This window comes from Mustela nivalis (assembly GCF_964662115.1).
Source record: "Mustela nivalis genome assembly, chromosome: 6".
Classification (NCBI taxonomy): Eukaryota; Metazoa; Chordata; class Mammalia; order Carnivora; family Mustelidae; genus Mustela; species Mustela nivalis.
Window position 1 is genome coordinate 42,524,419 of NC_139025.1, and position 15,506 is coordinate 42,539,924.

General features: G+C 32.5%; 1 protein-coding gene across 1 annotated transcript in view; it reads left to right on the top strand.

Moving 5' to 3' along the window:
• The window catches only part of EXOC5 (exocyst complex component 5), a 63,383-nt gene extending 49,893 nt beyond the window's left edge, over positions 1–13,490 (top strand). The window contains exons 13-18 of the mRNA XM_082735077.1: positions 2,452–2,560; positions 6,398–6,518; positions 7,735–7,821; positions 10,067–10,175; positions 10,370–10,585; positions 11,260–13,490. Of these exons, the coding sequence (XP_082591203.1) occupies positions 2,452–2,560; positions 6,398–6,518; positions 7,735–7,821; positions 10,067–10,175; positions 10,370–10,585; positions 11,260–11,448 (831 nt within the window). The 3' untranslated portion in view covers positions 11,449–13,490. The remainder of the gene's footprint in view (positions 1–2,451; positions 2,561–6,397; positions 6,519–7,734; positions 7,822–10,066; positions 10,176–10,369; positions 10,586–11,259) is intronic.
• Positions 13,491–15,506: the final 2,016 nt, after the last annotated feature.

A 15,506-nucleotide genomic window follows, 5' to 3' on the forward strand; every position in this document is an offset into this window, starting at 1 on the left:
TACATTGATTTCCAAATGGTAACCTTTCATTCCTTTGATAAACCCTCTTGGTCATCATGTATTATCCTATGTATATATTTTTGGATTAGGTTTGCTGAATTTTTTTTTTTTTTTAAGATTTTATTTATTTAACAGACAGAGATCACAGGTAGGCAGAGAGGCAGGCAGAGAGAAAGGAGGAAGCAGGCTCCCTGCGGAGCAGAGAGCCCGATGTGGGGCTCGATCCCAGAACCCTGGGATCACGACCTGAGCCACCCAGGTGCCCTGCTGAATTTTTTTGTTTAGAGTTTTTGTGTTTGTGTTTATGAGGGATATTGACTTACACATATTTTTTTTCACACTATGTCTTTGTCTAGTTTTGGTTGTCAGGGCAATGTTGGCCTTGTAGAATGAGTTGGAAGATAGTTCTTCCTCTTCAATTTTCTGGAAGAATTTGTTTAAAATTGGTATTATTTATTCCTTAAATGTTTGGTAGGATTTATGAGTGAAGTCATTTGGGCCTGCAGTTTTCTTTGTGAGAGTTTTTAACTACAAATCCAATTTTTAAAATAGATTTAGAACTATTTAAGTTACCTATTTCTTTTTAATTGAGCTTTGGTAGTTTGTCTTTAAGGATTTGTATATTTCACATAAATGTTTGAATGTGTTGGGATTAAGTTGTTCATGATACTTCCTTATTACCCTTTTAATATCAGAAAAATCTATAGTGATGTCACCTCGTCATTCTTGATATCAGCAATTTGTATCTTTTTTCCTGATCAGTCTGGTTTATTAGTTTTATTGATTTTCCCAAAGATTCAGCTTTTGGTGTCACTGATTATTCATTTTGCATTTCAACAATTTCCACTCTGTTACTTTTCTGCTGCTTACTTGGATTTCATTTGCCCTTCTTTGTTTAGTTTTGTAAGGTGGAAATTAAGGTTATTGATTTGAGACAGTTTTTCCTTCTCCAATATAAACATTTAGCCTTATAAATTTCCCTCAGATTTTGATATGTTGTGTTTATTTTCATTTAGTTCAAAATACTCTCATGAGTGATTTAGAAGTGTTTTAGTTGTCAGCTATTGGGGTATTTTTTAGTTTTTTCTGTTATTTGTTCAAATTTGATCCTGTTATGGTTAGAGGATGTACTTTGTATGATGTGAATCCATTTTAAATTTGTTGAGACTTGTTTTCTAAACCAGGATATGATCCAACTTTGTAAATGTATATCCTGATGTTGTTAGATGGAGTATTCTATAAATCTCAGGTCGTTGATTGACACAGTGGTTTACATCTTCTCTTTGCCTATCAATTTTCTGTCTACCTCTTCTATCGATTATGCATGGATATATGAATGTATATAGGCGGGTGGAAAATTTATTCTTTATTGCTTGTTAAGAGCATCTGTTGAGCATGACTGAGCAAAAAAGGGAGGTGAGGATAGTGGTAGAGCGACTAGTGAAGAGTAAATTTTGAGGTGGTATTAAGGTCAGTAAGGGAATTTTGGGTAATACCAAATTTAAAGACCTAAATTGGGTCTTTAAAGGTAAATGAATTACAGAGGCAACAATCAGTTGATAAATAATATAGAAAGCAGTAATAAGATTTTGAGAGGTAGTTTTCTAACTTTTTAAAAGAGAGATAGTTTTCTCACTCTAATTACTGATAATTTTTCTGAGTAGTTAATAATCAGCAGTATAACAGAAAAAATGAACATTTTATTGTTATTAAGTTTACTGTGTACCATTTGTGCTTAAAATACTTACGTGGATTTTTATATTTTTATTCTCACCTCAGGACTAGGATGTAAGTAATGTTAACATAATTTCCACCTTACAGATGAAGAAATTAAGGCCTGTTGGGGGTTAAGTAATATCTTAGGGGTGATGAAGCTGGGCTTTGAGCCTGTCATATTTTATAGTGAATTTGTTACTGATTTCCCTATTCCTACCCCTCAATAGAATAAAGTATCCTTTTTATTCTGAGTTTTGCTAGAGTAGCTTTTTTTAAAGTTGGTGACTCTGAAACTTCTTTGACAACAACCCACAAGAAATGGATTTTACATAGCAGTCAGTGGACATTTGTTACATGTATGTGTATGTATATGATGTTTTTGTGTGTATTTATTTCATAAAACTATATTGGCTTTAATATGTACCTTATACTTTATTTCCGGTTGATTATCTCATTGCTTCCCTTTTTCTTTGTTGTCACAATCCACTAATGGATTGCAACCCAGGTGAGAAAAACATTGATGTAAGCCAGGAGAATTGTATGTAAATATGGAGCATTGTAACTATGTGTCAGTGTATGTGAGCAAGGCATTGGGAGTGGAGAGGAAGAGGCATAAGTAATTGTTTTGATACCTGAATACTGGCTATATCTTATACAAAGTTGATTGCTTTAAAAAAACAAAAGCACTTTTTAAAAAGACTGGAGGAGTGATGTATTTGGTTTTTGTTTTTGAAGCTCTCTGATCCTTCTGATTTACCAAGGAATGCCTTTAGAATTTTTACCATTCTTGTGGAATTTTTATGTATTGAACATATTGATTATGCTTTGGAAACAGGACTTGCTGGTAAGTATATTTATTTGTATTATACTTTGTGTTAAATTCCTTGATCATGCTTAACTATACACATAATGTGTTGTATATATTCAACACTATATATGTGTCAAATTCAGTTCAATGCAATGAATAATGCTTTTTGAGCATCTGTAATGCAAGAACTTGTCAGGTGCAGAAAGTTACACAAAGACACAGTTCTCTCACATTACTTACATCAAGCGGACAGGGTAAGCTACATAAGTCACTATAGTGTGTGTATACAGAATGAGGTACAGTGCTTAAGTTATAAAATATCAGAGGAGCAGAACTGAAGGTGAAAACAGTTCTGGTTGAAACAATTGAGTAATGTGAAGTTTAGAAAGGAAAATATTCCAAAATAAGCCTGGAAAGTAATAGATTCTTTTGGGTTTACTGGTATTAATAGGATAATAATGATTTCTTTCCTAAATTCCAGCCACATTAGTTCAGTTTCCTCCTTGAACTTTCCACCTGTTCAGTGTGCATCTCAAATTTAACATATTCCTACTGAAAGAAACTCTCTCGTCTTCCATTTAAACCTGGTCCACTCTCATTCTTCCCCATGTCCTTAAAAAGCATTACTATTTACTAGTTGCGCAGGCCCCAAACATTGGAGTTGCCGTAATTCTTCCTTTTCATCAATCCTGATAGCCAGTCTATCAGCAAATTCTATCAGTATACTTCAGAAATAACTTGAATTCATCTACTTTTCTCAAGTTCTACGGATACCACCCTAATTTAAATACCATCATCTTTATCTACTCCTACCTGGTCTTTCTGTGTCTTCTCACTTCTCCACATGACTGACTCCATGTTAACAGTCAGTTTGATTATCATTTCTTTGTTTAAGACCCTTTAGGAATTTACTGGTACTTTTAGGGGGAAAAGAATAACAAACTTTACAAAAACATGGCTTTTGATCTGTCATCTTCTTATGTGTACATCCACTTCTCATATTGTACTTCTTCTCACTACCTTAGCCATCAGCCTCTCTGGCCCTCATTCTTTTTTTTTTTTTTTTTTTTCCCCTGATTCAGGCTTTCCCCCTATTTCCCAATTCCTTTTCCTTTAGCTCTTCTCATGCCCAACATTTCAACCTCTAATCTCAACTAAGATATCATCTTCTTAAAAAAGGTTTTGTGGATTACCCTAACTAAGATAACCCTCTAGTCTCAGCCTAGTTACTCATTATTTCATCACTCAATTAGTGTTTTTCATAACACTTATCACAATGAAATTTTTATCTGTTGATGTCTGCCTCCATTTGCCAGAATTCATTCATTAACACATACCTTTTAAGTGCCTACTTCTGTACTCATGGAGCTTTCATTCTTAGATAAGATAGATAAATGACTAGAAAGTGCAATGAAGAAAAAACTGAGTAAAAGATAGTGAGAAGTGTTGGGGAGGTGGGAGGAGGAATTCAGGAGCAAAGGACTTTTTTAGAGAGGTAGGTTAGATAATGCCTCTCCAAGGAGATGTATGAACCAGAGAGCTGAATGGTGTAAAAGAGTTAAATGGAGTATTTGGAGAAAGTATTTTAAGAGAACAGCGTATATGCTCTTCTGGATAGGAATCTTTTTTTTTAAGGCTTTTATTTATTTATTTGACAGACAGAGATCACAAGTAGACAGAGAGGCAGGCACAGAGAGAGAGAGGGAAGCAGGCTCCCCGCCGAGCAGAGAGCCCGATGCAGGACTCGATCCCAAGACCCTGAGATCATGACCTGAGCCAAAGGCAGAGGCCCAATCCACTGAGCCACCCAGGTGCCCCTGGCTAGGAATTTTATCTGCCTTATTCACCATTATTATCTAGTCCTTAGCAAATAGTAGATGCTCAAAAATGTTTGTTGATTGTATATCACATCCTTTAAAAAGTTTTTTTTAACACTGAAGCAAAATTACCCATAATTCAGTAAACTTGTGAAGCATTTTTATCCTGCTTCTTTTTTAAACTTATTACAGTGGACTTTTTTTTTTTTTAAGTTTATTTATTTTCTTAAGTAGTCTCAATACCCAGTGTGGGGCTCAAACTCATGACCCCCAAGATCAAGAGCCACATGCTTTTCTAACTGAGCCAGCCAGGCACCCCAATTATAGCGGACTCTTGACATCAGGTGTTTAACATTTGCCATTTGCAAATGACTTAATGTGGCAGTTTGTATTGGGATAATAATACCTCAAAGATACTAAGAAAATTGAAAGAGATAATGAAAAAAGTAACAATAATTTGAATCCATATGGTTATTTAGTTCATGTGGAAATCTAATATCTTCATTTTAGTAGCTATATTCACGATTTGGAAAGGCTTAGAAAATTTACTGGTAGGATGAAAATGTCTCATAATTTGTAAGTTTTCTTCCATGTAGCCATTTAATTAGCAATTACTGTTATTTCTAATGATAGTTCAAAATTTTGTCATGTGTGTATGTGTGTGTGTGTGTATATATGTATATATATATATATATATATATATTATAAAGTTAAATGAAGTTAACTATCTCCTATTACTAGACATATTGGATTTTTTTCAGCATTTTGGTAATATAAATAATGCTGCAGTGAACATTGTAGAGCTTAAAGTGTTTTCCTTATTTTGAATTATTTTAGCAGATCAAAGTGTGTTACTGGAGGTGGCTGGCTCAGTTTTGTAGAGCATGCAACTCTTGATCTCTAGGTTATGAGTTTGAGCCCCATATAGGGGCTAGGGTTTACTTTTAAAAAATGGGGAAAAAAAAAACAACACAAGGTGTATTACCAATTTTTAAAAATTTCTATACATATAGAATTTTCCAAAAGTGTTTTTTTACACTAATTTACACTGCTGTTGGTATATATGGTTGTACCTGTTCTTCTGCATAACATTGAATACTCCTTTAAAAACTTCAGTGGTTAAAAACATACATAAATAACTACCTTAATTTTAATATCTTTTGTTAATAGTAAGGATTTTCCCTTGTAAGTTTTTGTTGGAGCCTTTAATTTTCTTATCAGTTGGTGATTTTGACTTTTATGGGAAAATGAAACATCTTTGTTTTCACTTTTAAAACTTTGAAAAAAATCATCATCCTATAAAGAATTGTAGTTATTAATTTCATTTTCTCATATGTGAATATTTTCCCAAACCCACTATGCCTTTTAATTTTAGCTAGAAACATAAACATCTAAGGTTAGAATGGACCTTAGAATTTATCTATTGCTCTTTTACAAAAAAGAGGAAATTGAAGTCTGGAGAGGTCAGCTTTCTTTTGGAGTTAGCATATTGAGTTGGCTGAGTATCCTGCTGAAAATGAAGAATTTATTTTGTAGACAGTGAGGAAACTTTGAATATTTTTGAGGAAATAATGGAGAGCAAGATGAGTAAAATGTGTAACTTTAAGTATGTTACTCTGGCAACAATACATAGCAGGTAAGAGTGATTTGAACCCAAGAAACTAATAAAAAATTATTTTAACTGTTACCAGAGATAATGAGGACTTATTAAAAGAAAAATGGTGGAAATGTATGCATGGCTAATGTGGAACCACTAGACATGAGAATGAGAAAGGAAAGGAGAAGATACAGTTCAAAATGATTCATTTATTGATTTATTTTTTGGTTTATCTCAGCAAATAATGAAGACTGGGTAGATGGTGAAATTTTTCATGTAAAAATTTTAGATTCACTTCATTAAGTTATTGAGCTTAATTTTACTCTTCTTTCCACAAAAATCATTGCTGATTTATTAAAATGGGATTTACTTTTATTTATTATGCCACGTTCTTTTTTCTGTTGCCAAGATGAATTTCTTCAAGTATGATTCTAACACGTACATGCCTTCCAATTTTAGGAATTCCCTCTTCAGATTCTAGGAATGCAAATCTCTATTTTTTGGATGTTGTGCAACAGGCCAATACTATTTTTCATCTTTTTGACAAGCAGTTTAATGATCACCTTATGCCACTAATAAGGTTAGTCAAATTGATTTTTCTTGGTATTTCAGTGACAATTATAATGCTATATGTATACAGGTACACAGCAAAAATTTCATAAGATTAATTGGACAGATTTTAATAAGGCATTAAATAAGATTTGGTTTATATCTTCCTATCAGTTTATGTGAACTTCTAAAGTATGTGAGGATTAAATATTGTAGAGTATACGCACATGAACATGCCTTAAAAAATTTGTATGTGTACTATTATTAAAGAGGAAAAATATTTTTTAAGAAGAGGAAAAATGTATGTAAAAGATAAAATTTTATTTTATTTGTTTATTTTATTTATTAGAGAGAGAATGAGAGAGAGAGAGCACAAGAAGGGGAAGGGTTAGAGGGAGAAGCAGACTCCCCACTGAGCAGGGAGTCCAACTCAGGACTCTATCCTGGGACTCTAGGAGTATGACTTGAGCCGAAGGCAGTTGCCCAACCAACTGAGTCACCCAAGTACCCCAAAAGATAAAATTTTAAACATTTTATTGTACACATTGATATCCCAAGAAATGAGTTCATAAACAATCTCAAAGATAAAGATAACTTGTGATCCCTGAATCACACTTTAAAAGGAAATGTACTATTTTAAGAGCTGTAATGCCTTTTGGTGCAAAATTCACATGACTATTAGGGTTGCATATTCCTTAATAGTTTAGGTGGTTTTTGACATTTAGATGGCATTCAGAAGGCAAATGTGATTGTCAAATTTGTTTTCATAATATAGGAAAGCTAAATACAACTGGATTGGCTATTAGTTTCCAAATTTTAATTAGTATAATTTATTATATTCTTAAGACTCTGGTAATAGCCTTTGGGGTTTGTTCATTTTTGTTTTACTGTTAATCTAAATATTTAATTAAAAAGGAACCAAATAATCCCAAAATTTCAAAATCACATATATTTATATTCTTAAGGGATATCTTCTCTTACATGAAAGTAACAAATCTAAACCTTCCTCTTCCTTCTCATATAACTGGTTAATTTTTCCTAGTGTGACTGTTAGGCATAGTAATACTACTTAATTTCCTAGTATTAAATTGGGCATAGCAATTACTATGTAACGTGCTTCTTGGGTTTGTGAACAAATTAAAACAATACATGTGTATTTATAAATGTTTATAACAATACACATGTGCATATGAAAAACTTTTATAAGGCTGCTAATATGATTTTTTTTCCCTTTAAACATTTAATAGCTCTTCTCCTAAGTTATCTGAATGCCTTCAGAAGAAAAAAGAAATAATTGAACAAATGGAGACGAAATTGGATAATGGCATTGATAGGTAAGTTGTTAGTTTTACCTTTTATGTTTTTTATGTTTATTTTTAATTAATTTCTTTAAGATTTTTAAAAAAGATTTATTTATTGATTTTAGAGAAAAGAGAGCTCTGGGGGAAAGAGAATCTCAAGCAGACTCCCTGCTCAGCATAGAGCCAGACACAGGGCTCAATCCCATGACTCTGAGTTCATGACTTGAACTAAAATCAAGAGTCAGGTGTTTAACTGACTGAGCAACCCAGGCATTCCTTTAAGATGTTATTTTAAAGTCCACACCCAACGTGGGGCTCAAACTCACAACCCTAAGACCAAGAGTCATATGCTCCACCAACTGAGCCAGCTAGTAGCCCCCTTTTTCTCTTGTAAGAATACCATTACAAATGCAACCTGAAAATGTTTTTCAGTATGTTTAGGTATGCTTTTAAACTAGATTCAATTGAAAACCATTTTTATAGGCCACCACTTTCTCCTCCTCTTCCTCTTTCCCTCTCTCTGTCCAAACTCCTTAAAAATGGTATGTAACATAGAGGATTTTATTTTCATTTAGAGTTTTCAGGCTTATTATCTGAAATGCTTTAATTTTCTGTAAATTTCATTAAGTAAATACATATTCTGTATTCAAACATTTTTTGTAACTTTTTTTGTAGTTAATCACCTTATTAATATTGTAGAGCAGTGGGTCTCTTTTCTCGAGATGATGTGGTAGGCATATATTAATGATGATAGTTACCACTTCAAGCATTTAGTGTATGCTAGGGACATGGGGAGGTTAGATATGTTAAAATTTCAGAGATACAGGAAAGATGTATTTTCTTGGCGTCTTCTTAATATTTTTCTGTATGAGCCTTAATCTCAGAGTCTTTGCACTAGTTGATGAATTGAAGGCACAGTATTCTGTAGTGGTCTCATGAATGTGAACTTCTCATATTTTACCCATGTACCATGGGGCCAAGAGGTGAGCAGAGCATTCATCTGTTACCTTCTGATATTTTCAGACCAGTATCCATCTATAGGTGTTAGGTCAGAACCCCCTTGCTTTTAAAACTCACATCATCTTCTCTTATTGCTGTGTCTCTCAATCATTTATGTTAATCTCCTGCATTTATTGAGGGTTTGGGCATCTGGCTTACAGTTTTTCTTTTAACCTTAAATTTTAGGTTACTTCTACTTCCATGTGTGTGACCCATTCATTTTCTTGATCATCTTTACTTTAGCTACTTAATCTCATATCCTACTAGACCTCATTATCATTGGTAACAAAAACCTCAAACTTGAATATCCCACTCGTTGCTCACAATCTCCTGTTCTTCCAACTCCATAACCTGCTTTCTGACCTCAGCAGAAACTCAAGCCCTTAATATATTTATATTTTGCCAATCTACTATCCTTTTCTTTCTTTATTTTTATGCTTTGGTTGTTTGATCCATCTCTTAAATTAGTCCCTTATAATTACCATAAAATCTGTTTCCATTAACCTTACCTATCTTATTGCAGATCCAAGGTTTTAGATCAGTGCAGTCTCTTTTATTCCCATAACTAGATGGCTGACCGCTGTTGGGATAGTAACACATAACTTGAACGTTATCGGTGCTGCCGTAAACCCATGTTCTCATTTCCCCACTGAATCGTTAGTACCATTTGTTCAGCTTCCTGCTTATCCTTAGACTGTGAAACTCCTATTCTTCTCACCAATTCTTCCAAACATTGGCCATTTGTCTTAAATCCTCTATCGTCCCCTCTTCCTAACCAGTCTCTATATATGGTGGTTTGGTTTTTTTTTTTTTTAAGATTTTATTTATTTATTTGACAGAGAGAGATACAACGAGAGAGGGAACACAAGCAGGAGTGAGAAAGGGAGAAGCAGGCTTCCCACTGAGCAGGGAGCCAGCTCAATGTGGAGCTCGATCCCAGAACCCTGGAATCATGCCCTGAGCCAAAGGCAGACACTTAACAACTGAGCCACCCAGGTGCCCCTCTATATATGGTTGTTAAGGAAGTAAGTTAGTGACACGTTTCTCACATCTTTAAGACTACCATAATTAAAGTATTGGGCAAGAGCAGGAAGCTAATAAAACCAAGAGTTCATTTATAGCAAGGCCTAGAATTTATTTTTTTTTAAATCTAAAGTCTACCGATAGTAAATAATTTTATGGTGCTCTGAAGTTAAATAATTTAATTTAGTATAAATAATATAAATTAAAGGAAATTTAAAATAAATGGATAAAATGCATGGTGTTCTTAATTCTTTAGGACATTAAATTGTATGATTGGACAGATGAAGCATATCTTGACTGCAGAACAAAAGAAAACAGATTTTAAGCCAGAGGATGAAAACAATGTTTTGATTCAATACACTAATGTGAGTAAAATAATTCAGTATACTAGTAAGAAGATCTATATATAAGATTTTCATTAACATTTTCATTGATGTGTCTTACTGCGCTCTAAGTTTTTTTCTTTTATACTTAGAGATTAATGAGACACTGTATGTATTTTCTTATTAGCTAAGCTGATACACATTTCTATGTAATAAGTGTAGAAAAAATTTTACAGGCCTGTGTTAAAGTCTGTGCTTATGTAAGAAAGCAAGTGGAAAAGATTAAAAATTCCATGGATGGGAAGAATGTGGATACAGTTTTGATGGAACTTGGAGTACGTTTTCATCGACTTATTTATGAGCATCTTCAACAATATTCGTACAGTTGTGGGGGTGGCATGTTAGCAATTTGTGATGTAGCTGAATATAGGAAGTGTGCCAAAGACTTCAAGGTATGTATTCACAAATATAAAACTTGTAAATTTTATAAATAGGCTCAAGAACATAAGTTTGTAAATAGGCTCAAGAACATAAGTCAGACCATTAAAAATGCATGCTGACTTGTAATCACTACTGAAAAGTTTAAAACTTGTTGATACTGTAGTGAGACAGATCTAACATTTCCTAATTGAAAGAGTAATGTTCTAATCATAGTTTCAGTCTTAACACATTTTTGCTCTGTGCTGTATTTTAGACAAGGCCATATTTCAGTTCAACAGTCCAAATGACATTGGTGACTTCCATAACCAATGCTGTGTATATATCACACATCAGGAAAATAAGTTCTTTCTTCATGTATATCTCTGTGAAATCAGTTTTCCTTAAGGCTTAAATTATTTAAGAAAAGTGCTATATTAATGGTAACTAATTCTAATCCATAGAAGTATAAATGACAACTGTTGAAGGAAATTGGCATGGATCTTTTCAAAAAGATTATACCAAGTTTATTTAATGTCTAAAATATTTAGGTTTTAACAATTTCAGGAGTTTTTATAGTTTTTAATATTGAATCCTCCCACGTTAGTAAGTCTTAACAGTATGTAAATGAGAAAAATTTATAAAATAATTATAAAACTAAAAATTGTTTTGTGTCAATGTTTTTTTTTCTTCTCTTATTTCAATTCAGATTCCACTGGTATTACAGCTTTTTGATACTCTGCATGCACTTTGCAATCTTCTGGTAGTTGCCCCAGATAATTTAAAGCAAGTCTGCTCAGGAGAACAACTTGCTAATCTGGACAAGAACATTCTTCACTCCTTTGTACAACTTCGTGCTGACTATAGATCTGCCCGCCTTGCTCGACATTTCAGCTGAGGTTGAATATGCAAGGAAAACGTGTTGTACTTCAGCAGGCCTTGGTTGATAGAAAGCACAGGAGACTTCTTATGACACAGCCAACATTTTATGGAAAAATGACTGTTTGGAGAAACAGCAGCCATACTTACCCTTGAGATTTTATTTGAAATTTGGACACTACTGGCCATATTTTGTTTTTTCCCCTTAAGTTGAGTTTTAATTCTGTTCTTGAACTTACAAATTTCAGATTCTAAATTTCATATTCTGTGAAACTACATGTCACTGTTTTCATCCTGGAAAATGTTGGTGTCAGAAGACAAATGTGATGTTATCAGTGTTCCAGTTGATATTCTTTAACACATTCTATTGGGAAGTTTCACCATCCTATTTTGCATTAATGGTAAAATACAACAAAACTGCATTTATTATTTACCAATTTTTAATGACCTTTGCAGCACTTGGTAATTGTTAAACAAGTTATTTTAGGTTTTCCTATTGAACTTTTGCCTCTTTCAAAAGGTTAGTAATTGAACATAATTTCTGTAGTTGGTTAATTGGATTTTTTTCTGAGGTATAATAATATTCCAAGAAAACTGTTACAGACTAAACTAAAATGATGAAATGTTTTATGTAGATACTAGGTGTGGATCAGGATACATCTGCTTTCTGGGTAAAAAAAAAAAAAACACCTTAAAGTTTACTATTTCTTATTTTGTAAACGGATTTTAAGCCAATGCTAGCAAGAAATTAATAAGTCTGCCTTATTTTATATTTCACTTAAGATAAGGTGGAGGACCTTAACTGAAGGACCCTATTTATTCATTATTTTAATATTATAAGGGAAATAAAATGAGGTATAGTCTAAACGGTGAATATGAGAAATATTGACAGTGTTTAGCAACAGTACAGTCCTTTAAGATTTCTTTCTTAATGCTAAACTGGAATTTGATGGGATGGCTAACATAAGTAATCTATTTTAAGGAGAACCAGGAATTGATAGCGTTACATATTCTACATCTGGAGATGAGCTTTGTAAAAATTGGTTGCTTTTCGAATCTATAGTTTCTGTCATTATCTTTTTCAAGGTATTTCTGAAGCAGTTCTTACTGATTGGAATTGATTGGATTGGCTTAATGTGGTGACATAATAAATCACTTATAAAATTTTAAACATCAAGTGGAAATGTAGAAAGGCTATTACTCTACAATTTCTATAAACTTGCTCTGTAAGAATTCATTCTTATCTATATGTAGTGTTTCAGCTTCCTTTGTGTTTTTCGTAATCATCTAGGAACAGATAAACTTTAATGTTCAGCTCATTCTTGGCATTTTTTTTCCCTTTAAGAAGATTTTTGGCCTAATTTTGACAAACTACTTTTCTATTAAGACTATGTTTCTGAATGGTCATCAATTTTACCAAAACTTCCAGGTACAGCACTAGTTACTGTTTAAATTACTATTGACTGAATATTTTTCATTTTCTGTTTAGCCCAGTGTTACCAATGTAAGGAAGAGAAACAAAGTATGCCAACTTTTATCAAAGCATTTCAGGAAATCGTGGCAGTTTTAGAAGGCTGTCTAGTTTTCTATTCCTTAGCCAAGGGAAGCCAGAACAGATTTTGGATACTAGAAAAAGTCATATGCTTGTACTATTGCCATTTTAGAAAGCTCTGATGTGAATTCAAATTATACCTCTGTTACTTAAAGCCAACAATTTTAAAGCAGTAGTTTTACTGGCCATTTGAACTCTTTGTACACAGTGTCAATTTGTAAAAAAAAAAAAAACAAAAACAAAACAAAAAAAAAACTTAAATAAAACATATGAGAAACATTTTAAGACTTCCGAATCAGAGAAGTGCTTCAAATTATTTTGTTTGGATTAATTTTTAAAATGTAAAGCCTATACATGTTGCAAAGATATTTTGTTAATTATTATTTCCATGCTTGAGTTTTGTGCAATATTTTCCGTTATGTCCATTGACCAAGGCAGTGACAAAGAAAACTCGTAAGTGAATACTTAGAAGTGTTAACATTAATGCTTTAATAAACAAATTCCCTGCAGTTGTTTTTTTATTTCACTCCATTTTTACATCTTTAGGATATCTGTACTTAATTTTATAAATTATTTCTATTCAAGTTTTTAAGATGTTCCTTATTTTTTATAGCATAGGTCTTCTCACTTCCTTTTTTAGCAGAAAAGTATTTTATAGCTAAGATTAGAAATTTAACCTAAACTGATTATCTTTCTCTAAGAAAAAAATGGTTTTTTTTATAAACCGTTATGCATTCCTTGCATTCTTTGTATTCCAGTTTTTAAAGAATTTTTTATATTTGTGGCCACTACAAAATTATATTCACAATTTATGACTCAAAAGAGATTATCAATATGTAAGATGTTTTTCATGTGCACATGGTAAAATTTTAGGGAGCAGTATCAGAACTTTGTGTATTAGTAACTTTAGCCAACATTGAATAAGGAAAATCTTTACAGTTTTCTACAGTTCCACATGAGCTAAAAGGCAACATTTAGGTAATGTTTGGAAGTTGCAAATATGCACCAAAACACTGCAAATTATATTTCTTCAACTTGAGTATATTCTGTTTGCATAAAATGGTACAGAAAGTGAAATACAGAACACAAGTTTAAGAAGTCTAGTGTGTATGTTATTATACTGAAAATGACAGTCAACCAGAATAGATGAATAGCCCTTACGAATAATTATTAAATGATGCTTGGATGGACCTTTAGATAGTTGACTACTTCAAGTATTTAGCCTCTTTTTGAGCATCTAGCACCTTCCCTTTTTAAATAAGAGCTGTTTTGATACATTTAAATTATTTTCTTTCCTCTATAGTTTAAAATATTTCACTATCTGAATATCAGCCTTCTGACTTACCATGAAATAATTGAATTATCAGACCGACTCAAAGTGGAGAATTTACTGCTTCCTTAAAATGCCTTTTTTTCATCTGTGATGATGAATGGTTACTAGTATCTGGATAAAGAGATTTTGATTCCTGAAATGCCACAAAGCCTTTTAAGGTTGTCATGTTTATAAGGTAGTGGCTAAGGCATGCTTGAACATATGAGAGTAAGCAAGGTTCACTTAGGGCATAATTTGTCATTGACTTAAAAAGCTCACTTCTGGGAATTTAATTTTTTTTAATACAAAATTATGGTGTGTATTACCCATATAGTAACTCATTGACTCAGAAGTGTGAGATGTTTCCTAGAAGTGTACTGAATTCTTATGATTTCTTTTGGAGAATTTAACATCAAAAGTACTTTATGCTTTTATCCAAGTGAAATTAGCTTAACTATTTTCAGTTCCTGTAGTACTCCCTTCTGCCTGAGAAAATTGGACCTGAAATATATTGTGTACTTTGGAGGAAAAGACCAGTCTATGTTGTTAGAGTAAATAATTCTGCCTAAAGTAAAAACAGCAATTTTAAAATTTTGATGCATAATAAAAATAATGATAGTTACATTTATCTAGTCAGGTTCCATGTACTATGCTAACCATTTGTATACATGATCTCATTAGATTCCAAAGCAGCCTTAGGAGTTTGGTACTATTACCTCCATTTGACAGATGAAACATCTGAGGCACAATAATGTTAAGTAGACCTACTCAAGGTCTATAGCTAATAAAAGGCTCAGATTGAAACCTAAGTCTTTCTCACTCTATGTTCTGTGCACTCTTCTTGTTTAACATTTAAATAGGCTCTTAGTTTTGATAGCCTTATTAATTTTTTCTTAATCTAATCCTCTTCTCATCCAATGTTTGGTTCACTGTAGTGTTTAGACTATGAAGTTAGTACACAGGATCAGTAGCTAATTTACTATTGGTTTTTTTAATGTGCCCAGTGTGTGATCATACTTTTTAAATTTGGTTTTTAAAATTTTATAAGTGGTCATGAAATTTTAATTTAATATTAAGTTTATATTTAGTAGAAATATTTCAACCAAAAAGTTCTTTTTAATATTATTTTACATAATTATAGTACTAGGTCTGCTTACGAATTTTTACAGAAGGAAGAGCCCAGATATTTTGTTTCATATTTTATAACATAGGA